This window comes from Blennius ocellaris (genome assembly GCF_963422515.1).
Source record: "Blennius ocellaris genome assembly, contig: SCAFFOLD_143, whole genome shotgun sequence".
Lineage (NCBI taxonomy): Eukaryota > Metazoa > Chordata > Actinopteri > Blenniiformes > Blenniidae > Blennius > Blennius ocellaris.
The window spans coordinates 7508-35000 of record NW_027662095.1 but is presented as its reverse complement, the minus strand read 5'-3'; the positions used below and the strand labels follow the sequence as shown (position 1 = coordinate 35000).

At 48.1% G+C, this 27493-nt stretch overlaps 1 protein-coding gene across 4 annotated transcripts in view; it reads left to right on the top strand.

Moving 5' to 3' along the window:
* Positions 1–23223, top strand: part of LOC308148303 (rap guanine nucleotide exchange factor 2-like) — an 84931-nt gene extending 61708 nt beyond the window's left edge. Inside the window, exons 6-27 of one of the 4 annotated variants that reach the window (XM_080521750.1) lie at positions 52–229; positions 1171–1307; positions 2050–2208; positions 2307–2459; positions 2537–2701; positions 2891–2998; positions 3526–3729; positions 4981–5089; positions 7302–7578; positions 8540–8697; positions 9291–9531; positions 10127–10510; positions 10602–10813; positions 11769–11892; positions 12282–12305; positions 14354–14577; positions 14669–14836; positions 15975–16124; positions 17361–17559; positions 18696–19240; positions 20226–20549; positions 22606–23223. In XM_080521750.1, coding sequence (XP_080377876.1) covers positions 52–229; positions 1171–1307; positions 2050–2208; positions 2307–2459; positions 2537–2701; positions 2891–2998; positions 3526–3729; positions 4981–5089; positions 7302–7578; positions 8540–8697; positions 9291–9531; positions 10127–10510; positions 10602–10813; positions 11769–11892; positions 12282–12305; positions 14354–14577; positions 14669–14836; positions 15975–16124; positions 17361–17559; positions 18696–19240; positions 20226–20549; positions 22606–22631 — 4269 coding nt within the window. In that variant the 3' untranslated portion in view covers positions 22632–23223. Of the gene's footprint in view, positions 1–51; positions 230–1170; positions 1308–2049; positions 2209–2306; positions 2460–2536; positions 2702–2890; positions 3011–3525; positions 3730–4980; positions 5090–7301; positions 7579–8539; positions 8698–9290; positions 9532–10126; positions 10511–10601; positions 10814–11768; positions 11893–12281; positions 12306–14353; positions 14578–14668; positions 14837–15974; positions 16125–17360; positions 17560–18695; positions 19241–20225; positions 20550–22605 lie in introns of all 4 variants that reach the window. The other 3 variants (XM_080521751.1, XM_080521749.1, XM_080521752.1) reach the window with 3 other exon arrangements.
* The last annotated feature ends 4270 nt before the right edge of the window (positions 23224–27493 follow it).

Sequence of the window (27493 nt, the reverse complement as noted above, 5' to 3'; positions counted from 1 at the left end):
GTCGCCGCCACACGCCTCACGGTCTCCCCGTGTCCCGTTTCACCCCCCCAGGCCACGGAGAACGAGCCGGGCGACATGGACCTGAGCGGCCTGCCGGAGACCGCCGTGGACTCGGAGGAGGACGACGACGAGGAGGACATCGAGCGGGCGTCCGACCCCCTGATGAGCCGGGACATCGTGCGGGACTGCCTGGAGAAGGACCCCATGGACCGGACCGACGACGACATCGGTGAGGTTCCACGAGTCACGCTAGCTAGCTAGCTAGCTAACAGCACCTCCACTTCTTCTTCTTCTTCTTGCCCCCGCAGCCACGCCCTCGTGTCGGATTTCCGTCGGTGGCGGTAGATTTTACACGTGAAGCCGCCGTCGCCGCCGCTTCGTCCCCCCCCCCCAGAATTCTCCGTCGCTTAAAAGCCGCTATCGGCGCCACTGCAGCGATAAGCGTTCGGTCGTAGCTCAGCTGCAGATGTGGGCTCTGGGAGGGTGATGCTCTGCATGGAGAGAGAGTAAGACGCCCCCCCCTCCCCCTCCTCCCTCGCCCCCCCCCCCCCCCCCTGCCTCGCCCCCCTGCCGGCAGGCTTTTCTAGGTCACATCCTCCCGCCTCACCTCTCCCAGCACATTAAACTTTCAGTGTTTCTGCAGCTTCACACACACGATGCAGCTGCCATGCCAAGCCCAGGTCAGCCAGTACACCAGACAGGGGGCTGCGGGTGGAGGAGGGTGGAGGAGGGAGGGGAGGGGAGGGGGGGTCCTGCTTTAAGCATTCATGCAGGAGGCTGCAGAACGTCCTGGTCTCCATGTTAATGCCTTCACTCCTCTCACAATGCTAAAGAGGCCTTTGTCCTCGGTGGTGCAGCGCGTCTCCGTCCTGGTTGAGGGTTCGACTCCTCTCTGCCGCCACACGTCGAGCACCGCCGCTCTCGCCGTGAGCGAGACGATCTCAAGCGTCCAGACACGGTTTTTTCCCCCGATGTCTCCTTCACCTCGGCCACGGAGGTCGTTCGCACTCAGCAGTTCTCCTCGGCAGGACGTCACGTCCGGATCGATGGAATTGATGAGTCGGCTTTATTGTGACTCCGTAATGATTCCTCTGTCGCCGTGATGATGACACTCCTCTCTCTCTCTCTCTCTCTCTCTCCCCCCCCTCTCTCTCTCTCTCTCTGTCACAGAACAATTACTAGAGTTCATGCATCAGCTGCCGGCGTTCGCCAACATGACCATGTCGGTGAGACGGGAGCTCTGCGCTGTCATGGTGTTCGCTGTGGTGGAGCGCGCCGGCACCATCGTCCTGAACGACGGGGAGGAGGTGTGTGTGTGTGTGTGTGTGTGTGTGTGTGTGTGTGTGTGTGTGTGTGTGTGTGTGTGTGTGTGTGTGTGTGTGTGTGTGTGTGTGTGTGTGTGTGTGTGTGTGTGTGTGTGTGTGTGTGTGTGTGTGTGTGTGTGTGTGTGTGTGTGTGTGTGTGTGTGTGTGTTCACGCACACGTGAGCCCGGCCCACGCCGGCCCCTCGCCTCTACATCAGCGCCCGTCTCTTCCCCTCTTCGCAACAATGAATCTTTTCCTTCCCTTTGATGTTTTTCTTCTTCTGCTCTATTAAAGCTGAAAGGCCGAAGCCTCCGTCACGTCTCCCGACACACAAAGCCGACCTCACTGGTTCTAACTCCTCATGAGACGAAGTTTTATAAAAAAAAAAAAAAAAAGAAGACATTTAGGCCACTTCCTTTGCAGTAATCCACCCTAAAGGCCTAAACGTCGGCTCACGGAAAAGTTTAGGTTCATCCAGCAGATTCCTCAATTGTCATCTTTCCTTTAAAGGATGGATGATTTTCTGAGCATCTTTTCTCAGATTGTTTTGCTCAGAGGAAAAATCACGAACCATCTGTTCTCCTGCAGCTCTTCTGTTTCCTCCACAAGCGGAGGAGAAAACTTTGATTCATTAACGTCCAGCAGCTGTTGGGGAATCTTCATTCTGCCATCACCTGATACTCAGAGCCTGGTGTGTCTGCGCCCTCTGACCTCTGACCTCTGACCCCGGCGCCGTGTCTCCAGCTGGACTCGTGGTCGGTGATCCTGAACGGCTCGGTGGAGGTGACCTACCCCGACGGCCGGACGGAGATCCTGTGCATGGGGAACAGCTTCGGCGTGTCGCCCACCATGGAGAAGGAGTACATGAAGGGCGTGATGAAGACCAAGGTGGACGACTGCCAGGTGGGACGAAGGCCCGTCCACGAGCCGGTCCACGTCTCCGTGGCGACGCTGCGCTCACCCCGGGTCTCCCTCCCTCTCTCTCTCTCTGTCCTCTCCAGTTCGTCTGCATCGCCCAGCAGGAGTACTGCTGCATCCTCAACCAGGTGGAGAAGAACATGCAGAAGGTGGAGGAGGAGGGCGAGATCGTGATGGTGAAGGAGCACCGGGAGCTGGACCGGACCGGCACCAGGAAAGGACACATCGTCATCAAGGTGAGTCGGTGCACCTCCCCCACCTACCCTCCCCCGCCTGCAGAGCGAAGTCTAACCCCGCCATGTTGGGCCCCCAGGGCACGCCGGAGCGCCTCACCATGCACCTGGTGGAGGAGCACTCGGTGGTGGACCCCACCTACATCGAGGACTTCCTGCTGACCTACAGGACCTTCCTCTCCAGCCCCATGGTCGTGGGCAAGAAGCTGCTGGAGTGGTTCCACGACCCCAGTCTCAGGGACAAGGTTGGTGACCCCGTCCGAGGGACGCCCGGTGTCCCGCGTGTCCAACCGGCTGAACGCAGTGACGGTTCTGAACCTGTTGAACACGTGACGACTCCCTGTTGGTTCCACATCGGAGCAGAGGCCCGCAGAACCCGTCGTCTGCCTGTATTTGCCCGCCGGGCGCTAACGGGCCGTCTGTGTCTCCGCCAGGTGACACGGGTAGTCTTGCTGTGGGTAAACAATCACTTCAACGACTTTGAGGGCGACTCGGCCATGACTCACTTCCTGGAGGAGTTCGAGAACAATCTGGAGAAAGAAGTAAGTTCAAAGGTGCAAACTTTTAATTTCCTTTTTTCAACTTTTTTTTCAACTTCAACTTGTAGTTTTCCAACTTGTAGTTTTCCAACTTGTAGTTTTCCAACTTGTCTCCGCCAGTTTAGTCATGCAGTACATGTTTTCACCACATGATGGTGCATTGAGTCACTCGAAGAAGAAATGTTTGTGTGTTGTACATATATATACATAAATATATATATATATATATATGTGTGTACATGTATATATATGCATGTATATGTGTGTGTGTGTGTGTGTGTGTGTGTGTGTGTGTGTGTGTGTGTGTGTGTATATATATATATATATATATATATATATATATATATATATATATATATATATATATGATAAGCTGCTTCTGGACCTGATCTGGAAAACTTAATGTCAGTTAAGGAACAGGCAGGAAGTGACTCAATGCCACCTCACCCACAAGCAAAGCTTGAATTTCACACATGCCCCCCACCCCCCACCGCCGCCATTAAAGTCCAACCTTCTCCCTCCCCCTGCAGAAGATGTGCGGCCACCTCAGACTGTTAAACATCGCCTGTGCTGCCAAAGCGAAGCCGCGGCTGGTGACGCTGACCAAGCCGTCCAGGGACTCCCCGCTGGCCTTCAGCCTCCTCGGCGGGCAGGAGAAAGGTTTCCGCATCTTCATCGACGCCGTGGAGCCGGGGAGCAAGGCAGCGGAAGTGGGCCTCAAGCGGGGAGACCAGGTAGGAGCTTTTCTGATCGTGTGGGACTGTTTCCGTCCCTGCTGGGGAGGAAAGTGTCGGAACACGTCCCACCTTCTCAAAGGAGGCATTGGCGTGAAATGTTGGCCAGATGTTTGGTGAGAAGCCGGAGCGTCCACACCTGGATGCTTGATGACATCATTTCTGTCAAATTCCTTTGTCGTTAACGACATCTGGTGAGAATTTCATGTCAACATCATGACCGAGAAAAATGTTGATGTGTTAGAACCGTCTTTAACGACTGCTCTAATTTGAAACTGGTGAAACAGGAAGCCTCAGTATTTGAATGTAATCTGATTTTAAATTCAGACGTTACAAAGAGACAGTTTGAACAGTGGAGGAGTAAAGTACAGTGAAGTACAGGAAGTAGTGTGTGTGTGTGTGTTTTCCCAGAGGGACGCAGCCTCTCTGCCAGCAGATTAAATGTAGATATCCTGCAGTCGTAGTGCAAACACTCCAGACCAGGTGATTTCTGACCTTCAGCTTGCACAATTTTTAAAAAGTTACACGATTTTCAAAAAATTGGCACGATTTTCAAAAAGTTTCACAAGTTTCAAAAAGTTGAAATAGTTGAAAAAGTAAAAAAAAGTGTCAAACAGTTGAAAAAGTAGAAAAAAGTTGGAAAAGTTAAAAAAAAAAGTGGAAAAAGTTGAAAAGTTAAAAACGTTTCAAAAAGTTGAAAACGTTTCAAAAAGTTGAAAAAGTTTCAAAAAGTTGCACAAGTTTCAAACAGTTGCAACAGTTGAAAAAGTTGAACAGTTTAGAAGTTGAATGGATTTGAAGAAGTTTGAAGAAGTTTCAAAAAAATTGCACGATTTTAAAAAAATTGCACGATTTTAAAAAAATTGCGCGATCTGCCAGCAGATTAAATGTCGATATCCTGCAGTGGTTGTGTAAAAACTCCAGAGGAGGTGATTTCTGACCTTCAGCTCGTGTTAATTCTTAATCCACACGATGTGGAGGTTTGTTCTCAGCGTTGTGAGGTAGTAGTAGCAGTAGTAGTAGTAGTAGTAGTAGTAGTAGTAGTAGTAGAATCTGGACCGCAGACGGGAGAAGCGCTCGCTAACCAGCAGCAGTTGGATCCTTCATCTGTTTGGACACGGTCGATGTCTCGGTGGGAAGACTCGGCTCTCTGTTCACGTCGTTATTTTTCGCTCTGCCGAGAAAACGAGCTTTTCACGAGAGGACCTGAGCGACGGACCAGAGTTACTGACGGATTCCTCTTGTTGGCAGATCCTGGAGGTCAACGGGCAGAACTTTGAGAATGTCCAGCTCAACAAGGCCAACGAGATCCTGAAGAACAACACCCACCTGTCCATTACTGTGAAGACCAACCTTCTAGGTACAGACCATCACGTCCTCCCGGTTACGAGAAGGAAAACTTTATTGATTTATTTGTTCATGTTATTTCATGCCATTTCACAATATATATATATATAATTTGTCATCCATACATGAACAAAAAGGAACAGAGAGAAGATTAATCTTGTGTTTTCTGTTCCTATTAGCAACTTTACAACAAAATCAATGTGATTCCCCATCAACTCCTCACCAGGTCACAATACATAACAACAACAACCTCCTTTTGTCTCACAGTTCAACAGTTACAGTCAATTATTTTATTTTTTTTCCAATTCTTTTCATCGTCTCTCAGAATTTTCTCTTTGTACATTTTATTAAATTTGTAAACATTTGAGCAACATTTAAATTCCACACTTAAAGAGTTCCACAGTTTTACTCCATAAACAGACGGACGTTTCTGTTTCAACGACGTGCAAATATTATTCTGAAAATTAGATTTTCTCCTGGGGCAAACGGTTTGTGCAACAAAATTACTTTGAACATCGTTTGGCGATTTTTTTGTTTGTTTTGCTTTCCACATAATTATCAACATTTTTAAGTCGACAAGGTCCTTAACTTTAAGAAGTTTATTTTCAATAAGTAAAGGATTGGTGTGTCTCTATAACCTTTCTTACTGATGATTCTAATTGCTCTTTTTTGCACGTTTTAGAAGTATTAGTGGTCCTGGTAGAAGTATTAGTGGTCCTGGTAGAAGTATTAGTGGTACTGGTAGAAGTATTAGTGGTCCTGGTAGAAGTATTAGTGGTACTGGTAGAAGTATTAGTGGTACTGGTAGAAGTATTAGTGGTCCAGGTAGAAGTATTAGTGGTCCTGGTAGAAGTATTGGTGGTCCTGGTAGAAGTATTAGTGGTCCTGGTAGAAGTATTAGTGGTACTGGTAGAAGTATTAGTGGTCCAGGTAGAAGTATTAGTGGTGCTGGTAGAAGTATTAGTGGTGCTGGTAGAAGTATTAGTGGTCCTGGTAGAAGTATTAGTGGTCCTGGTAGAAGTATTAGTGGTCCTGGTAGAAGTATTAGTGGTCCAGGTAGAAGTATTAGTGGTCCTGGTAGAAGTATTAGTGGTCCAGGTAGAAGTATTAGTGGTCCTGGTAGAAGTATTAGTGGTCCTGGTAGAAGTATTAGTGGTCCAGGTAGAAGTATTAGTGGTACTGGTAGAAGTATTAGTGGTCCTGGTAGAAGTATTAGTGGTACTGGTAGAAGTATTAGTGGTCCTGGTAGAAGTATTAATGGTCCTGGTAGAAGTATTAGTGGTCCTGGTAGAAGTATTAGTGGTCCAGGTAGAAGTATTAGTGGTCCTGGTAGAAGTATTAGTGGTCCAGGTAGAAGTATTAGTGGTGCTGGTAGAAGTATTAGTGGTGCTGGTAGAAGTATTAGTGGTCCTGGTAGAAGTATTAGTGGTCCTGGTAGAAGTATTAGTGGTCCTGGTAGAAGTATTAGTGGTCCAGGTAGAAGTATTAGTGGTCCTGGTAGAAGTATTAGTGGTCCAGGTAGAAGTATTAGTGGTCCTGGTAGAAGTATTAGTGGTCCTGGTAGAAGTATTAGTGGTCCAGGTAGAAGTATTAGTGGTACTGGTAGAAGTATTAGTGGTCCTGGTAGAAGTATTAGTGGTCCAGGTAGAAGTATTAGTGGTCCAGGTAGAAGTATTAGTGGTCCTGGTAGAAGTATTAGTGGTACTGGTAGAAGTATTAGTGGTTCAGGTAGAAGTATTAGTGGTCCTGGTAGAAGTATTAGTGGTCCTGGTAGAAGTATTAGTGGTCCAGGTAGAAGTATTAGTGGTCCAGGTAGAAGTATTAGTGGTACTGGTAGAAGTATTAGTGGTCCTGGTAGAAGTATTAGTGGTACTGGTAGAAGTATTAGTGGTCCTGGTGGAAGTATTAGTGGTCCTGGTAGAAGTATTAGTGGTCCAGGTAGAAGTATTAGTGGTCCTGGTAGAAGTATTAGTGGTCCAGGTAGAAGTATTAGTGGTCCTGGTAGAAGTATTAGTGGTACTGGTAGAAGTATTAGTGGTACTGGTAGAAGTATTACCCCAGACTTCAGCACAGTAACTGAAATAAGGGAGAATAATTGAGGAAGAAATCAGATTCAACAGGCTACAATCAAACAAATCTCTAACTTTATATAAAATGCCGATACTTTTGCTGATTTTCCTTTTACATATCAATATAAAAAACCCGACATTCCCCCCATCCCCCAGTGTTCAAGGAGCTGCTGACGAGGCCGGAACACGACCACGACCTGGACGGCGAGGAGGAGCACGACCGCAAGAACGGGGCGCCGCACCTGCCGAAGATCGGCGACATCAAGAAGGCCAGCCGCTACTCCATCCCCGACCTGGCGGTGGACGTGGAGCAGGTGATGGGCCTGGAGAAGGTCAGCAAGAAGGCCAAGGCCAACTCGGTGGGCGGGCGCAACAAGCTGAAGAAGATCTTCGACAAGACGCTCACCAGCATCCTGCCGCCCAAACCCTACAAGTAAGTTGATCAAAGAAAGTTTAACAAAGGTTGCACAATTTATTGAAAATTGTGCCATTTTCCAAAAATTGCACAATTTTTTAAAAAATTGCACGATTTTAAAAAAGTTACACGATTTTAAAAAAATTGCACGATTTAAAAAAAGTTTCACAAGTTTCAAAAAGTTGAAATAGTTGAAAAAGTTAAAGTGTCAAACAGTTGAAAAACTGGAAAAAAGTTGGAAAAGTTAAAAAAAAAAAGTGGAATAAGTTGAAAAGTTAAAACGTTTCAAAAAGTTGGAATAGTTGAAAAAGTTAAAAAGTGTCAAACAGTTGAAAAAGTAGAAAAAAGTAAAAAAAAAAAAAAAAGTTGCACAAGTTTCAAAAAGTTGCAACAGTTGAAAAAGTTGAACAGTTTAAAAGTTGAATGGTTGAAATCGGTAAAGATTTGAAGAAGTTATAGCGAGGTAACACATTTCTCCATCCATTAACATTGGAAAAAAGTTGCACAAAAGTTGAAATATTTCAAAAAGTTGACGAGATTTCAAAAAGCTAGAACTTAGCCGGAAAGTGTCCAAAAAGTTGCATGATTTGATATTTGAATGATTGCGAACGGGTGAAGATTGGAAGAGTTTAAGCGATTCGAAAAACGTACAGAATAAATAGAATAAAAGATTTGAATCACATGGCACAATTTTCCAAAAATGGCACGATTTTCCCAAAATTGCACGATTTTCCAAAAATTGCACGATTTTCAAAAAGTTGCATGATTTTCAAAAAGTTGCATGATTTTCAAAAAGATCACAGCAGTTTGTTGCAGTAATGATGATGGTGGCAGGTTGATCTTCCTGCTGCTCAGTAAATCAGCGTCTCTGTACCCTGATGCTTCAGCTCTGCTTTGCACTGATGCCAAAGCGAACGCCGCCCCCTGCCTGTGGCGGTCAGAACTGCTCCCTCACCTCCTCTGCCTCCTGTTTCCATAGCGACGTGTGCGTGGGCCAATCGCAGGACGACAGCATCGTGGGGATGAAACAGTCCAAGCAGATCCCGCCGGCGCTGCCGGTCAGCGGCAACCTGTCGTCCTCTAACCCCGACCTGCTGCAGTCACACCACCGCATCCTGGACTTCAACAACCAGCCTGGTGGGTGGCACCTCCTCCTCCTCTTCACCTCCTCTTCACCTCCTCCTGTCACCTCCTCCTCCTGCCATCTCCTCTTCACCTCCTCCTGGCACCTCCTCCTCTTCACCTCCTCCTGGCACCTTCTCCTCCTGTCACCTCCTCCTGTCACCGCCTCTTCACCTCCTCCTGGCACCTCCTCCTCCTGTCACCTCCTCCTCTTCTCCTCCTGCTGTTACCTCCTCCTCTTCACCTCCTCCTGCTGTCAACTCCTCCTGCTGGCACCTCCTCCTGCTTTCATCTCCTCCTGCTGTCACCTCCTCCTTCTGTCACCTCCTCCTGCTGTCACCTCCTCTTCACCTCCTCCTGTCACCTCCTCCTGCTTTCATATATTCCCCTGGGACTTGGTACTATTATTTTGACAGTCACTGTAATAACAATCCAACTTGGTGCTTTTATTTTGATATTTTAATTCGTATCCACATTGATTTTTCATGGCCTCAAAGAAAAACTGATTTTTTGTGACTCATGTCTCTCTGGAAGCCAGTTGAATGAACCCTTCCTCTCTTCCTCTCTTCCTCTCTTCCTCTCTCCATCTCTCCATCTCTCCGTCTCAGACATGTCGGACCAGGTGTTGCGGGTGTTCAAGGCGGACCAGCAGTCGCGGTACATCATGATCGGGAAGGACACGACGGCGAAGGAGGTGGTGGTCCAGGCCATCCGGGAGTTCGCCCTGACGGCGGCGGCCGAGGCGTACTCGCTGTGCGAGGTGTCCGTCACCCCCGAGGGCGTCATCAAGCAGCGCCGCCTCCCCGACCAGCTCTCCAAGCTGGCCGACCGCATCCAGCTGAGCGGCAGGTGACCGGACCCCCTGTGGTGCTTTTCTACCAGGTGTTCCTCCAGGTTCCAGGTTCCTCCAGGTTCCAGGTTCCTCCAGGTTTTCACAGCAGATGTTAAAAACCCGTAGCTGTCCTGGAGAAAGTCGTTTAACCACGTTAGCTTGTCTTATTTTAACATCAGCTGCTGCTAGCGGCTGGTGGTAGAAGTCACCAGTTAACAGGGGCACCAGTTAAACCGAAACACCGGACAGTGAAGCACCATTGTAACGATGGGCTTTGGAATATTATTCAATCAATCAATCAAATTATATTTGTATAGCCCTTTACAATAACCCAGTGGTACCAAAGTGCTTTACAACAAAGCTATATATATATATATATATGTATATATATAATAAATATATGAAAATATCTACTATTTAACTTATTATTAGGGCTGATATCCAATGCATGTCGGGGTGATGAGTTGTGTGGAGGCGAACAGGAACTGGTGGAAAAGCGCCGCTACTCTGCCTCAAAGACGTGAAACGTCAGCAGATGGTTGTGTCGCCACAGTTACACTGACCCCCCCCCCCCCCCCCTCCCTCCCTCACCCCACCCGCCTCCACCTCCAGGTATTACCTGAAAAGCAACATGGAGACGGAGACGCTGTGCTCGGACGAGGACGCCCAGGACCTGCTGCGCGAGGGCCAGATCTCGCTGCTGCAGCTCAGCACGGTGGAGGTGGCCACGCAGCTGTCCATGCGGGCCTTCGAGCTGTTCTGCGCCATCGAGCCCACCGAGTACATCGACGACCTGTTCAAGCTGCGCTCGCGCAGCGGCTCGGCCAGCCTGAAGCGCTTCGAGGAGGCCATCAACCACGAGACCTTCTGGGTGGCGGCCGAGGTGACGCGCGAGCCCAACCAGCTGAAGCGCATGAAGACGGTCAAGCACTTCATCAAGATCGCGCTGCACTGCCGCGAGTGCAAGAACTTCAACTCCATGTTCGCCATCATCAGGTGAGAGGGCGGGAACCCCCCCCCCCCCCCCCCCCCCCCCCCCCGGTTTCCTCCCCCCCCCCCCGGTGTGTAACTGAGCCTCTCCCCTCAGCGGCCTGAACCTGGCGCCGGTGTCCCGGCTCCGGGGGACGTGGGAGAAGTTGCCCAGTAAGTATGAGAAGCTGTTCGGGGACCTGCAGGACCTCTTCGACCCCTCCAGGAACATGGCCAAGTACCGGAACGTCCTGAACAACCAGAACCTGCAGCCTCCCATCATCCCCCTGTTCCCCGTCATCAAGAAGGACCTCACCTTCCTGCACGAAGGTTCGTCTCGTCCAATCAGACGGCCGGGATCCGTTGCTTTAGATCAGTTCGTTTGAACAGCTTGAGGTTGATTCGTTCCTTTTTGGGTCTCAGACATACGTTTGCTTTACCGCTCTACCTCACTCTACCTCACTCTACCTCACTCTATCTCACTCTACCTCACTCTACCTCACTCTACCTCACTCTACCTCACTCTATCTCACTCTACCTCACTCTATCTCACTCTACCTCACTCTACCTCACTTTACCTCACTCTACCTCACTCTACCTCACTCTACCTCACTCTACCTCACTCTACCTCACTTTACCTCACTCTACTTCACTCTACCTCACTCTACCTCACTCTACCTCACTACCTCACTCTACCTCACTCTACCTCACTCTACCTCACTCTACCTCACTCTACCTCACTCTACCCAAATGGACATTACAATTCATCCGTTCACTGTTACTGTCTATTTATTCTATTTTATACCCACACTTTGTCACTTTACTGTTTATATGATTATATGTTGTATATATTTTTAAATTGTTATTTTTAATATTATTGTTACGTGCCTTTTTGCACTGTGGGTCCGAGAGGACTGACGTTTCATCTGTGCTGTGTGTCGTGCATATTAGCACACTGGACAATAAAGCTGACTTTGACTTTGACTTTGACTTTGAAGGAGCTCAGTTTAATTTAGTTTGTAATGATTTTAAACTAAAAACAGCTCAAGTCTGCAGAAGTTTACACTTCTAGAAAGAGTTTTAACCTTGATTTAATGTTTCAACGATTTCATTTGCATTTTCTTCATTCTACATTTACCTTAACGGTAAATAAAAAATTTTTTTAATGTGATTTAAAGCAATGTCGTCACATAATTGCATTCTTTTGGTCAGGACAGTGTTTGTGTTTGCCTGCTGAGCAACACGGCGGCTTTTTGTGCTGATTGTTTTTCCGTCGCCGCTTCAGGAAACGACTCCAAAGTCGACGGCCTGGTGAACTTTGAGAAGCTGAGGATGATCGCCAAAGAAATCCGCCATGTTGGTCGCATGGCGTCGGTCAACATGGACCCCGCCCTCATGTTCCGCACCAGGTGAGGTTGACCTTTGACCCCCCACCTCCCCCACTAGATCCAGTCAGAGTTCTGCATCACGCTTCTCTGTGGATTCGGCCGTTTTCCTCCAGCGACCGTCTCTCCGTTCACATTGTGGTTCTGTCAGTCTGTCTGATGAGTCCCGCCATTGATTCCTCCTGCTGGTGGTCCGGTAGCTTCTCTTTGATCCCGTTGATTCCTCCTGCTGGTGTTCCGGTAGCTTCTCTTTGATCCCGTTGATTCCTCCTGCTGGTGGTCCGGTAGCTTCTCTTTGGTTGTCGGTGGTCTTTCCTGTCCTAAGCTTTGTCTCCTCTCTTTCTCTCTTTCTGTCTCTACTCATCCACCCTTTGCCTCCCCGTGCTTCTCTGTTCATGGCACCCGTCCTCTAGGAAGAAGAAATGGAGAAGTTTAGGGTAAGTCTGGTGACCCCCCCCCTCCCCCACTGCACCATCTTCCCTCTCGATGCCTGTTTGCACTGCATCTCTTCTTGTTCCCATTAACTGGTTTGTGTTGAATCCTCCCTACTAACCCCCCCCCCCCTAATACTGAACCCAGCAAAGGTCACCTGGCTGTAAGAGGTCTGATGATTCCCTGTAAACGTGACGAGCGTCACTGGAAACCCACCGATTGGCAGAATCCAGCCTTCGTCTAGCGAGTGTGACCTTTTGTGACCTTTGTATGACAACGAGCTGCATGCTGCCACAGTCCGACCTCTAGTTTCCTCTAATTTAACCTCCAAACAGCCTGAACGGTTCCCGTTATCATGTTTACATTCTTGTGGTTGAGTGAGGCGTCTTGCTGGATAACGCATATTTATAAAATAAGCCTTTTAGAGTCGAGAGAAACTGCTTTTACCATCGAAGTCAGTGTTTTTCAACCACTGAGCCGTGGGAAATTATCACATTTCACAGTTTTTTCTAAAAAAAAACATCTGCTCGAGTAATCCTGTATAAATACTCTTCACCACTAGAGGGCAGCACAGAACTTTGCCGGTGAAATGTAAAGTGACAGACGTCAGTGTGGTTCATCTCCACCTCCTGCTACCATCTTGTATCAAAGTACTGTGTCAGTGACAGTGATGGAGAAGTTTTTGAAAACCAGGATCTCAGCTCTTCATCCATCAGGTCCAGGTTTCACACTGAGGGAGGCACTATTAAAAAAAGTCCTTGCTTTCTGGATTTACTGGATTCCTGTTGATAACACTTTGATGAGAATGACTTTGATGTCTTTGATGAGAATGACTTTGATGTCTTTGATGAGAAAGACTTTATATTGTTAATAGAGGCTACAGAGTTGAACATTTTAACATTTTCAGGTGTGACTCCAGAGTTTTGTAAAGAAAAAAGTGTGTCTTGGCTCAAAAAGGTTGAAAAACACTGATCTAACATAAAGATATTTAAAATGCATTGTTTCAAAATCAGCTTTTACAAGATTTTAAATCTCAGCAGATCCACGGAGCTGTTAACATTTTCCAGACAAACAAAACCTTTTAAGCGATTCACTCGTTAAACGTTCATATTTCATGTGTCCTCCGGTTTCATGCAGGAGAATAAAATGAGGAGGGCAAATTGTCAAAACACCCAGAATGCAACAGCGACGAGAGTTTCCTGGACATTCCTCTGGATTCTACACCAGAAAGCTTCATTAAAAATGGACTTTGTGTTGAGATCGTCACACTCTGGGCCACAACAAAGACTGTAATAGTTATTTTAACCCCTCAAGATGAAGCTCCTGGGCTAAAGTGTGTTGATGCAGCCGTTTTAAACACTTTACTCAACTCAACTTTATTTATAAAGCGCTTTAAGCAGCCGTAGCTGAGACAAAGTGCTGTGCATTGAAATAAAAATATAAGAGGCAACATTAAAAACAATAAAAAAGTTAAAGCAATAAAAACAATCGGATGGTAAAACAATAAACAAAACATAAAAAGATGAAACAATAAAACGAAGGCACTAATACCAGAGCAGAGTTTCACGCTGAGGTAAAAGCCAAAGAATCAAAATGGGTTTTAGTTTAGGTACAGAACATACGACCAATATTTGAATTCATAATATTCACAAGGCTTAATCTTTTAATTGTGACGGGATTCTGAAGCCGACTGAGCAGGTTGAGGAAAGCTTCTACTACTACTACTACTACTACTACTACTACAGCTCTGCGTCAGGCCACAGCAATGTAAACTATGAGTCCCCCCCCCCCCCCCGTACTGTCCTGTTGTGTGGCTCCGGCCCCCGCCTCTCAGGAATGTGAGGAATGTTGAGAGAAACATCTGAAGCTGCTTTCTGCATGTGGAACTCCCATTGCTCACCCCGTGTAGATGACACTCTATACTCTATACTCTATACTCTATACTCTATACTCTATACTCTATACTCTGATACTCTGATACTCTGATACTCCACTCGCTCTGCCAGGCGCCACGTTAACTCCGCCTCTCCGCCGTCTCCCCTCCACGCCGCAGGTCGTTGAGTCAGGGTAGCGCCAACGCCGCGGTGCTGGACGTCACGCAGTCCGGCGGGCACAAGAAGCGAGTTCGGCGCAGCTCCTTCCTGAACGCCAAGAAGCTCTACGAGGACGCGCAGATGGCCCGCAAGGTCAAGCAGTACCTGTCCAACCTCAGCCTGGAGACCAACGAGGAGAGCCTGCAGACGCTGTCGCTGCAGTGCGAGCCCTCCATCAGCACGTGTGAGTGGCGCTCCGCCGCCGCCGCCGCCGCCTCTTGTTTTTGGTTCTGCCGGTGTCCTGACCTCCTCGTCCTCGTCCTCCTCTGCTCCAGTGCCCAAGAACGCCGGCGGCAGGCGGCCGGACACGTCGCCCGTCGTGTCCCGAGCCGCCAGCCAGCAGCGCGGTCAGCTGGCCAAAGGGAACCAGGCGCTGCAGGTCCCCGCCGTGGCGCTCTACCCGTCACGCAAGAAGGTGCCCGTCAAGGACCTGCCGCCTTTTGGTAAGAGCTTCAAAAAACAACAACAACAACCCTGAAATCATGTGTTTCCTCCCTGCCGGCAGGACTCGGTACGGGACTCCAGCTCATGTTTTATTTACTTTTATTTTCTCATCCAGACAATAGCAGCTCTTTGTTTTTGTGGCTCTGCTGCCCCCTGCAGGCCGGCTGCTAGTAGGCAAATAATGGAAATGCCAGACAATGCAGTTAAACGTCCCAGCCTCCTGGAGGAGTAGCGCCTCCTGGAGGAGTGGCGCCTCCTGGGGGAACAGTATTGCTCCTCCTGGAGGAGTAGCACCTCCTGGAGGAACAGTATTGCGCCTCCTGGGGGAATTGCGCCTTCTAGAGGAACAGTATTGCTCCTGCTGGAGGAGTAACGCCCCCTGGAGGAACAGTATTGCGCCTCCTGGAGGAGTGGCGCCTCCTAGAGGAACAGTATTGCTCCTGCTGGAGGAGTGGCGCCTCCTGGAGCAATTGCGCCTCCTGGAGGAACAGTATTGCTCCTCCTGGAGGAGTAGCACCTCCTGGAGGAGTGGCGCCTCCTGGAGGAACAGTATTGCTCCTCCTGGAGGAGTAGCACCTCCTGGAGGAACAGTATTGCTCCTCCTGGAGGAGTAGCACCTCCTGGAGGAACAGTATTGCGCCTCCTGGGGGAATTGCGCCTTCTAGAGGAACAGTATTGCTCCTGCTGGAGGAGTAACGCCCCCTGGAGGAACAGTATTGCGCCTCCTGGAGGAGTGGCGCCTCCTAGAGGAACAGTATTGCTCCTGCTGGAGGAGTGGCGCCTCCTGGAGCAATTGCGCCTCCTAGAGGAACAGTGTTGCTCCTCCTGGAGGAGTAGCGCCTCCTGGAGGAACAGTATTGTTCCTCCTGGAGGAGTAGCGCCTCCTGGAGGAACAGTATTGCTCCTCCTGGAGGAGTGGCGCCTCCTGGAGGAACAGTATTGTTCCTCGTGGAGGAACAGTATTGCACCTCCTGTAGGAGTAGCACATCCTGGAGGAGTAGCGCCTCCTGGAGGAACAATATTGCTCCTGCTGGAGGAGTAGCGCCTCCTGGAGGAGTGGCGCCACCTGGAGGAGTAGCGCCTCCTGGGGGAGCAGCAGCACCTCCTCCTGCTCACCTGTCTCCTTGCCGTCCACAGGCACCAGCTCTCCACAGTCCCTGAAGAAGATCCTGTCCCTGTCCGAGGAGTCCAGCGAGCGTCAGCGCCGGCCTCCAGAGGACACGGTGTCCAACGCCTCCTCCCAGCTCTCCTCCCCCCCCACCTCCCCCCAGAGCTCGCCCAAGAAGGGTAAGCCAATAATCCTCCTCCCTCCTTCTGTCGCTGATCTCCAGTCTGTGTGGGACACCACTGCCACCTGCTGGCCTGCAGCTGTACTACACTGTGTCTCTTGTTTACTGTGTTTTCTGTTTGTTCCACGTCACACATTTTAATTTGTACAACCTCACGATGAATTCCAATCCCCAAAGTCTATTTTTAACTTCACATTGCAGAGAAATATCAACTTCCAATCTGGATGGAATCACCATGAATCCAAGATGCTGAAGCGAATAAATCTGCAATTTGCAGACGTAGTAGTCCTGCGAGTTTCTGCAATAATGTGAATTTTGATGGGATCGTGGCAGGTAGAGTGTGATGAACAGTCAGAACTGGACTGCAGTAGACGTTTTAGTGGCAGACGCCTGTAAGTAGAAGACAAAACGTTTCCACGCCGTTCATTTAACCTGCAGATCCGCCTCTCATGTAAAACTGCAGGCTGATTGGAAACGGGACTGTAGAATTATTGATTCCTGTTTTAACCTGCTGGATCAGACGTGTCAGTTAAAGATTCTGACGCCGACTGACAGAAAAGTGAATTTTCAGTTCATGTAGACCAGTGTTTTTTAACCTTTTTGAGCCAAGACACACTTTTTTGTTTGTAAAACTCTGGAGGCACACCTCCACCTGAAAATGGTAAAATGGTAAACTCTGTAGCCTCTATTAACAATATAAAGTAATTCTCATCAAAGACATCAAAGTCATTCTCATCAAAGACATCAAAGTCATTCTCATCAAAGTTTTATCAACAGGAATCCAGTAAATCCAGAAAGCAAGGACTTTTTTTAATAGTGCCTCCCTCAGTGTGAAACCTGGACCTGATGGATGAAGAGCTGAGATCCTGGTTTTCAAAAACTTCTCCATCACTGTCACTGACACAGTACTTTGATACAAGATGGTAGCAGGAGGTGGAGATGAACCACACTGACGTCTGTCACTTTACATTTCACCGGCAAAGTTCTGTGCTGCCCTCTAGTGGTGAAGAGTATTTATACAGGATTACTCTGCAACACACTGTCGCTGTGAGAGCGAATGTTTTTTAGAAGAAAAAGTGAAATGTGATAATTTCCCACGGCTCAGCTGACGATCTGGAGGAAACACCAGAGGTTGAAGAACAACTGAAGCTTTATTGATCATGACGGTTCGGCCTCTTGCTTTTTGCTGACCTCCTCGTTTTTTTAAAAAGTTGCCCTCCCCCCCCTCCGCCAGGCTACAACCGGATGGGCGACGCCTACTCGGACTCGGGCCACAGCGAGATCTCGTCTCGCTCCAGCCTGGTCAGCAACTCGTCCTTCGACATGGCCCAGGAGGAGCGGCGGCTCCGGCTGTCCGGGGCCGGGGACTCTCACCTGGGGGGGCCGCGGCTGGAACGGCGAGCCACCACCGACCCCGACCAGTACAGCCTGGGGTAAGGAGGCTTCCTCTCAACGCTCCAAATCAACCGAAACACACTCTAGTCGTTATAGTCGTATAGTCGTTAATCATTTTGTCTTCATTTTTAAATTTATATTTACATTTTTGAACCAATTATAGGAGAAATTCTATATTCAGTGCGTTAAAATAATAGTTTTTATTGTTCTAAATGTTCCTCCTGCTTCAATAAAACCTCAAATAAAACTACAAAGTTGAGATAGACGAACAGAAATGACTGAAAACTAAATTAACTTAATTAATTGAAATGATCAATTAAAATTTGCCTTTTGAGCTGATTTCTATGGAAGAAGTGGTTTTTTATTGTAATTTTCTAACCAATTTGATTAGGAGAGCAAATATATTCATTTGAAAGGTCGTCTTTTATCTACCAAGAGAAAAGTGTGTTTTCATCACTGTATAGAATTCCCTGTCTTCATCCATTCACGTCACTTTTAGGCTGATTTCTATAGAAGTTCTATATTCAGTGTGTTAATAATAGTTTTTATTGTTCTAAATGTTCCTCCTGCTTCAATAAAACCTAAAATAAAACTCAAAAGTTGAGATAGACTAAAAGAAATGACTGAAAACTAAATTAGCTTAATTAATTTAAATGGTCAATTACAATTGGCCTTTTAGGCTGATTTCTATGGAAGAAGTGGTTTTTTATTGTAATTTTCTAACCAATTCAATTAGAAGAGCAAATAGAAATTCTATATTCAGTGCGTTAATAATAGTTTTTATTGTTCTAAATGTTCCTCCTGCTTCAATAAAACTAAAAAGTTGAGCTACACGAACAGAAATGACTGAAAACTAAATTAACTTAATTAATTGAAAAGATCAATTAGATTTATCTACCAAGAGAAAAGTGTGTTTTCATCACTGTATAGAATTCACTGTCTTCATCCATTCACGTCACTTTTAGGCTGATTTCTATAGAAGTTCTATATTCAGTGCGTTAATAATAGTTTTTATTGTTCTAAATGTTCCTCCTGCTTCAATATAACCTAAAAAGTTGAGCTACACGAACAGAAATGACTGAAAACTAAATTAACTTCTCAGTTAATTTTTTAAAAAAGTGTGTTTTGATTGTCGTGGTTGTGCTGACGCCCCCCCCCCCCCCCCCCCCCCCAGGTCGTACTCGTCCATGCAGGACTGCCGGGGGATCTACGCCGGCTGCCCCACCGTCCTGTCGTCGCCCAGCTCGGAGGAGCTGACCCAGGATCAGGGCGACCGCGTCTCCCTGGACGCCGCCGACAGCGGCCGCGGCTCCTGGACGTCCTGCTCCTCCGGTTCCCACGACAACATCCAGACCATGCAGCAGGGCCGCAGCTGGGAGACGCTGGCCTTCGGGGGCGGCGGGGGCGGGGGCGGGGGCGGCGTGGGGAGCCTCCCCCCGGGGGGGCCGGAGGCGCTGCTCGGCGGCGGCGGCGGCCCGGCGGCGCTGTGGGCGGCGCAGGCCCGGGGCAGCTGGGCCTCCGCCAGCTCCTCCTCGTCCTCGGCGGCGTACTGGGGCGAGGACTCGGAGGGCGACACCGGCACCATCAAGAGGAGGGGGGGCAAGGACGTCAGCGCCGACCCCGAGACCAGCAGCATCACCTCCACCGGGTCGGAGGACGCCAAGCAGCCGGGCCGGCCCACGCCCTCGCCCGTCACCGCCGGCGGTAAAGGACTCGTCTGTGAGTGTCTGAGGGAGTCGGAGTCACGGGTCACTTTAATGACGTCAAAATAACTCGGGATGAAGACTTAAATATGATTCTGTGGTGATTTGAGTCTCTTGAAGACCAGAACTCGTCTCAACTAAAAGATCTGGAAATAAAGAAAACAAGTTTTGGATTTGAAAAAAAAAAAAAAAATCAACCGAACATGAAAATAACAGGCTGCAGTGATTCTGTTCCTCCAGAGAACCAGATTAAATAATAATAAAAAAAAAAAAAAAAAAGTTTGAGTTTCATGATCTTTTAAATACTTTTAATCTGAAAGGAAACAAAATCACAAAACTGAAAATAATAATCTATAGTTGAGGAATTGAATAGAAATTGTATCCAAACTTTATTTATTGATTAATCTAAACCTGAATTGTTGAATTACGTCGAGCAAAGTAACAAAAGCAGGTCAAGTTTTGCTCTTGTGGTTAAAATGATGATAAAATTATTAAAACTCACTAATCTGAAGTGACGAGTCAAAAACTATTTGATTATTGTGGATAAAACAACAACGTCTCCTCCCGTCTCCACCCGTCTCCTTCCATATCCACCCGCCTCCTCCCGTCTCCACCCGTCTCCTCCCCTCTCCACCCCTCTCCACCCGTCTCCTTCCGTCTCCTCCCGTCTCCACCTGTCTGCCGTCTCCTCCCCTCTCCTCCCGCCTCCTCCCCTCTCCACCCATCTCCTCCCCTCTCCACCCGTCTCCTCCCCTCTCCTCCCGCCTCCTCCCCTCTCCACCCATCTCCTCCCCTCTCCTCCCGCCTCCTCCCCTCTCCTCCCGCCTCCTCCCCTCTCCTCCCGCCTCCTCCCCTCTCCACCCGTCTCCTCCTGTCTCCTTCCGTCTCCTCCCGTCTCCACCTGTCTGCCGTCTCCTCCCGTCTCCTCCCCTCTCCACCCGTCTCCTCCCGTCTCCACCCGTCGGTTTCGTTTCTCTGATTCTCCCTCTTCCTGTCTGCAGCTCGTAAAGACGGCCGTTACCGCGACCCCCCTCCGACCCCGCCGGGCTACACCGCCCTGACCCTCTCCGACCTGGCGGACGGCCAGCACCCGCCGCCGCCCGTCCCCGCCTCCGTCACCTCCGCCGCCGGCGCCGGCACCGCCACGCACACGGGCCGCCGGCCGCCCGACTACACCACCGCCCTGCAGCGCTCCCGCATGGTCACCCAGTCGCCCGACTCCCACCAGGCCCAGCAGGGGGCGCAGCAGCAGCAGCAGCGGGCCGGCGGCCTCCACCGCACCCGCTCGCCGGCCGAGGACCCGGAGGGCGAGGAGGAAGAGGAGGGTGAGTCCTTGTCTTCCAAACTAGTCGCTCTGAGGAAGCCAGTGGCTCAGCTCACACCCGAGACGCCCTGAGGGCGGCGTGTCCGGGGCGGGCAGGTAAAAACACGTCTTTTATCAGGTTGCCCCTCCCCCACCCACACACACACACACACACACACACTCTGGTGAACCTGCATGTGAACGGGAACACACACACACACACACACACACTTGATCAGAATGCCTGAAAACACAAACCTCCATCCTTCATCCTCCTGCACCGGCACGCACCCCCGACCTCTGACCTCTGACCTCTGACCCCCGACCTCTGACCCGCCTGCAGTCACTCCCCATCCAGTCTGCTTCTTTCTACCAAACAAATGTCATGGAGCCTCATGTCATTTTTAATTTTGCCAGACGTACATTTTTAAAAAGTGCCTCAGACGACACGTTTCCTTCAACGTCTTCAGAGCGACATTAAATATCTCCACGCCTTAATTGTTGATCGGACTCCATTTCCAAAAAGGCAAATAATTGACGGGAGTTTGTCAAAAAGTTCGTCGCTTTTCAATCACATGCAGCTTTTTTTCCCCCCAATTCAGTCTGATTTTAGTGGCGTAAAAATAAAATAGAATTACAAATATTAAATGGGTTTATTTTTAATTTAACAGTATAAATAACCTCGTTGGTTTTAAGATCTTGAATTAATTTTTCCTTCCCTCAGTTTAAACCAAAAACTCTCCTGTTTCATCATTTTCTAGAAACAAAATAAAAGAAGCGTCTTGGATGTTTAGATCAAACGCCGACACGTCTTCCAGAACAAAGTTAGAAAACGAAGGGTTTAGAATCGTCGTCACAACATCAACTTTAAGAATTTCCCTCTGGGGTTTATTCAAAGTCCCAGTGAAATGTAAAACACTACTTTATTTAAAGTCCCAGTGAAATGTAAAACTCTACTTTATTTAAAGTCCCAGTGAAATGTAAAACACTACTTTGCAAAAAACGATAGTTGTGGTTCTACTTCTAAGGTTCCTCCGACTCTGCCCCTCCACTGTTGTCGCATAACAAAGTTATTTGAATTTTTAATCTCCAGCCGAGGAAGTCGGGGGAATCCTTCTTCTTCGTGGGCCATTGTGGGCGGAGCCTATGTGTGACATCACGAGTTGTGCAGATCTCAATCTGTTGTGTTTATATCGGCTTGTTTCCTCTTAAATATCCAAGTTTTTACAGTGTTTTGAAGTTATAGTCGGCGTTTTATGAGCCTTGATGAAAGATTGAGCCTGGAAGAGACCCAGAGGCAGGAGAAAACGGCTAGCGGCTAGCCGCTAGCTCGGGCGGCTAGTAGACGATCAAGTAATACCTGGACTCGTCTCCGGTGATTCCACAGTCTTCTAGCTCTTGGACGTGTTGGATCCAGGAAGCCGGTCGTTCTGCCAAAAGTCCGGAGCCTCAAAGCCTCAAAGGTGAAAAGTGGCGGCTGCTGAGGCGAGGAGACGAGGACGAATGGAGGACGAAGCGTCTTCTGCTTCCTCAAACATGTTCCAGACGGGGTCACCGATGGCAGAACCACCTTCTGTGTCTTCTTCATCAATCACTGGGTTTGAAATGACCATGATGATGAAATCTGGTTCAATTCAGCCTCTTCGTGGTCAAAACTCTGATCCTCCATCATGTAAACACAACTTGGGCGTGTGCACAACTCGTGATGTCACTCTGTTATTGTCAGAAGCTCCGCCCAGCAGAGGAAATAGCGCCGTTTATCGGCTATTTTCTCTCAGATTGTCGTGTTTTAACATTTGACCTTCAGCCAGTTAGCAGGAAAACGTTCTAGAAGAGACACCAGAGTGTTCTGGAGGTGGAACCTTCATTTCACTGGGACTTTAAGTATTTTCTCTTCTCTGACGCGGGACGCTTCGCCCTGAAAGTCTCCTTCAGTTACTTGAATGCGTCTTATTTCAGGCGGAGTGAAAGAGCCGACTCGGCGCCGCTCGTCCCGCCAGTGCATGATGTCCCCTGGACGCGTCCCGTCCCGTCCAGGTGACCCGGTCCTGACCTGCGCTTGTCTTTTGTCTCCACAGAGGACGAGCAGGTGTCGGCGGTCTGAGAGACGGCGGTCCGGTTTGCAGTAGCGTGAAGCTCCGCCCCCTCGGCGGTTCAGGGTGGGCGGGGTTAAGAGAGACAGACCAATGGACTCATCGGTTAACGTACGTGCCTGGCTCCTCCTCCTCCTCCTCCTCCTCCTCCTCCTCCTCCTCGTCTCCCTCCCTGCCTTAAAGCATCATGGGGGGTTGAACGACCCTGCATGCGACAACAAACATAAATACTGTGAAGAAGAGCTGAGAGAAGCTGGTGAGGCGACGTCTGGCACTTTGGAGAACAAAAGAAAGGAGGAGGAGGACGGGAGGTGAACCTTCGGTGGGGGGAGGGGAGGGGAGGGGGGGGGGGGCGCCACCTGGCTGCATTAATACAGAACCACACGCCCTCCACCACCTCCACCTCCACCTCCACCCGTCAACACGACGGCACGGAGGCGAGTCCATCTGCACTTTTCTACTTTTTAAAGAACAAAACGGACGAAGTGTTAAAGACGGAGAGAAAAACAACTTGACTTTTAATCTCACCTTCCCACTAGATTGTTTCTTTTTTTTTTTTTTGGTTTCTCTCTCTTTTTTTTTGGGACTGATTGCACTCTGGAGGGCCCCCCCCCCCCCACCCCCCCCGGAAAAAAAATTATAAAAAAAAAAAAAAAACGGAGAACCCAGTGGAGCCGCTCGTTTGTTTCTCCGCCTGGACTGAAAAACAAAAACCCGTCTGTCGTTTGAACTCTGAATCCAGTATTATCATGTGGAAATCACACACACACACACACACACACACACACACACACACACACACACACACACACACACACACACACACACACACACACACACACACACACACACACACACACACACACACACACACACACACACACACACACACACACACACACACACACACACACACACACACACACACGGTGTGAACAGCTACAAAGAAGCACTTTCAGCACAATGAGACGTCGGCCTGGACAGCAGGGTGGAGGTGGAGGTGGAGGTTAGGGTGGAGGTGGAGGTTAGGGTGGAGGTTAGGGTGGAGGTGGAGGTGAAGCGTATCGCCCAGCAGCAGCAGCTCGCCATGGAGAAGCACATGTGACCCGTCACCAGGTGGGGTTCGTCGTATCGACCCCGGCGACCCCCGGCGGCGGGACCAGAGGAGGCGGCGGCGGCGAGGCCGCCATGGATCTTGTACAGAGTCCCCCCCCCTCCCCCCTCCCCCCTCCCCCCTCCCCCTCCTCCCCCCCCTCCCCCCCCTCCCCCCCTCCCCCTCCTCCCCCCCTTCAGCATTGAAATCCAGATTCGGCTCCTTGTGAATGTCCAAGCGCCTTACGATGCCGTCATTGCTTACATTTTTCTTACCCCCCCCCCCAACCCCACCACGCCCCCAACCCCCCCACGCCCCCAAACCCCCCCTCCCCAACCCCACCACGCCCCCCACCCCCCCGGATGAGAATCATCTTGTTCCAGACAGTCTTCTTGAACAAGCAATATCAGAGTGAAATGCCTTATTCGAGATCCTTCCCCGGACTGTTTTCTTGTTGTTGTTGTTGTTTTGTTTTTTAATCCGCACCGAGACGACGGCCGGCCGCCAGGCGTCACTGTCCCGGAGCGTTTCTTTCTTTTCTTTCTTTCTTCCTCTCCTCCTCCGGCCTGTTGGAGCCGCCTGGACGTCTGTTCATCTAAAGACTGAAGGTTTATTTCCCCCGAGACTCCGGTGGAGACGTCCACACATGAAGTCCCTTTTTCTTTTTTTTTTTAAATTAAAAAAAAAAAAAAGGCTGCCAATCAGAAAGATTAAAAAAAAATCCAATTGTGAAAAGAACTTTTCTTCTTCCTCTTCTCTCACTGGCACTGATCACATTGATCAGTCTAGGAAACGACAGAACAGACGAGTGCAGCGTTTCCCACTGCGTTCTGTGACGACACTAATAAAACTTTCTTTTTTTCTTTTGTTTTTCCTTTTTCCGTTCTTGTTCGTTTCGTAACGGCTGCAGATAGATTGTTAATAGTTTGTTTGTGAGACAGTGGTGAGCTGCGTCGTTCACTCTGTGGAGGAAACGAAGCTGCACAACGATGTACAAGCGTAAAGAAAAGTAGTAGGTAGAACTGCTACTCCGTTTGGTGTGACGTCAGTGAGAAATGTACATTTAGATGGTGATGACCTTTCTTTTTTTTTTGTTTTTTTTTTTCCTCCCATTCTTTCTTGTACTACTTTGACCTGTATGTCTTTTAAAAAGACAATTGGTGGAGTACGTCTCGGTTGTTTTTTTTGTATTTTTAATACAATAATTGTAAATATTGGTTATATTTTTGTTCAAATGTACTATGTTTATGCCTCAACATCCAGTTTATATGAAGCTGGGAATCAATAAATACTCCATAAAGAATCAACACCTAGGTTTAAATGCACTTATTCATTTCAATGTCTTTTTTCTTTCTTTTTTTTGTTGTTTTTTTTCCGTTAGTTTCCCCTCGGATACCGTTTAGTGTTTGCACAAGTCATGGAAGCAACTTGAAAAGTGTAACGCTCATACTTTTTTCTATCTGACCGCGGTGTGTCGGAGTTAATAAAAAAAAAAAAAGAGATATTAAAGCCTCCCTCGCTTTCATTCGCTTCTCCCGAGCTGCGAGAACGACAGAAGTCCCAACTCTCATCTTTATTTCACAAATCTAATTTATCCGTTCTTTATTGAGTCAATTTCTGTTTTAATAAAACTCTGCGGTTCCACGACGTTCTCCAGCCGGAGGGAAATGAACTCTGAGGCGCTTCCGCCTCCTTTTCACACGTCGTTTCTGTGAGGATGTTGACAGCTGGATGTAGAATTCAGTGTTTGGATACAAACGAGAATAATCACGTTTGATGTGGTTTTGCCTGCTTAATTATTGATACTCGCGGAATAAAATAGATTTTTTTTCTCAACTATTAAAGCTTCATCAGGATAATAAACAACGTTTAAACCGTCTCATCAAGTGTGAACCTGATAAGATTAGACCTTAAATTCAGCTTTTTCAGAAGCACATTTGGTTCCAGTCAGACCAAGTCTCTGAATTATGTCTTTTATTGCATCATGACATTATATGCTAAATATTTCAGCGAAACCTAAAGATTAAGATCAAATCTATCACACATTTCAATAGTATACATTTATTTCACAAGTCTGTTGTGAGCAGGTTTTGACACTTGTGCTGTCAGACCACGAGGGGGCGCCATTTCCTTAGTAATTAAGAGCTTGAACGTTTCAGTGTGATAAAACTGCCCACCTGTCCAGGTAAACCTCCACTCAGAAGATGGATTTAAAGGAGTCTACACACTTATATATATATATGTGTGTGTGTGTGTGTATATATATATATATATAAGTGTGTGATTCTCCTAATATATATATAAAAGTGTGTGATTGTTGATCAGTCATATCTTGTATCAGTGAGGATATTTCGATTTTTGATCAGTGTTTCCACTGCAGCAGCGGACAGAGAACCGTGTAGTTAGTCTGCCGGGCCGCTGGAGGGCGCTGTGGCTTGATTCTGTAATGACACTACACATAGGTGTGCAGAGAAGAAAACGCTATAAACATGAAGAACGTGGAGGAAAGCAGACATCCCAGTGGACTGACGAGGCCTCGGATGCTATCAGGGGTGAGTCTCAACTATTAAACTACTGACACGGAGGATAAAACTAGAACTCTGACCGAGTCGAACCACCGCAGGTCGCCGTGTTTGTTTACGAGGGCTGCGCAGGCGCAGTAGCAGGCTCTGCAGCCTGCAGGAGAGACGAGCGGCCGTGAAACAAACTTTCCACCTTGAGAGCTGAATTAAACACTTGTGAAAAAACGGGTGTGTAAATAAAAAAGTGAAGGAGGTTTTTGCGGATAGACTCACAATCGTTGTCGTGTAAACTGTGGAAGTAAAACTGTGCCATCAGATTCTGAATTCGAATTTATAACTCTGAATTGTTTTATCATCGAAATCAGACTTTGAATTCTGATTGGACGTTGGGTGAACGAGTCGGGGATCGATTGCATCGTCCTGATGACACACAATTTTTTTTGCAGCGGAAGTTTTCGCAGCTGATTCTGTTTTGCGGTTGAATTTTTTTTACAGCTGAATTTATTTGCAACTGAATTTTTAGACGCGTTGAATTTTTACACACTGAATATTTTTAGATCAAAAAAAAGATACGTACTTGAAATTCGACAGCTTTTAAAATTCAAAGTCTGATTTCGATGGTTAAAAAAAATTCAGAGTTAGAAATTCGAATTCAGAACCTGATGGCACAGTTTTGCTTCCAGAGTAAACGGGCCTCAGAAAGCATCACACGTTTCCACTGTGGGTAAAACAAATACAAACAAAAACAATAAAACATTGAAGCAGAAACAAGAACTCCACTATTAAACACAAGCCGGAGTGAGAAACTCCTCAGACGTACAAACGTAGAAAACCTCCGTTTGTCCCAAGGCCTTTTTTTTGTTTTTTCTTTTCCTGCATGTAAAATAGTGCAATTTTATTCATAGAGCAGCATTTATATATATATATATTTAAATTTGAGTGGTTGATCATTTCCCCTCTCACCTCCCCGGTCCCGTATCGTTGTGGTTCCCGGTGTCACGAGGCGAAGGCCCGGCGCTGCTGCTGTTTGACGCGTTCACACTTCACCTCTGTTTCGCTTCTCCACACCTCCTCCCTCCACACCTCCTCCCTCCACACCTCCTCCCTCATGAATGATGCAGGACGACGGGCCTGCCGCCGCTATCTGGAAGCCCAGGGCCGCAATTTGTCGCACACTCCTGGAAAAAAAGAAATTAAATAAAAAAGAAACAGATACACATCCCCCTGCATGAAGACCTGCTCACACACACACACACAC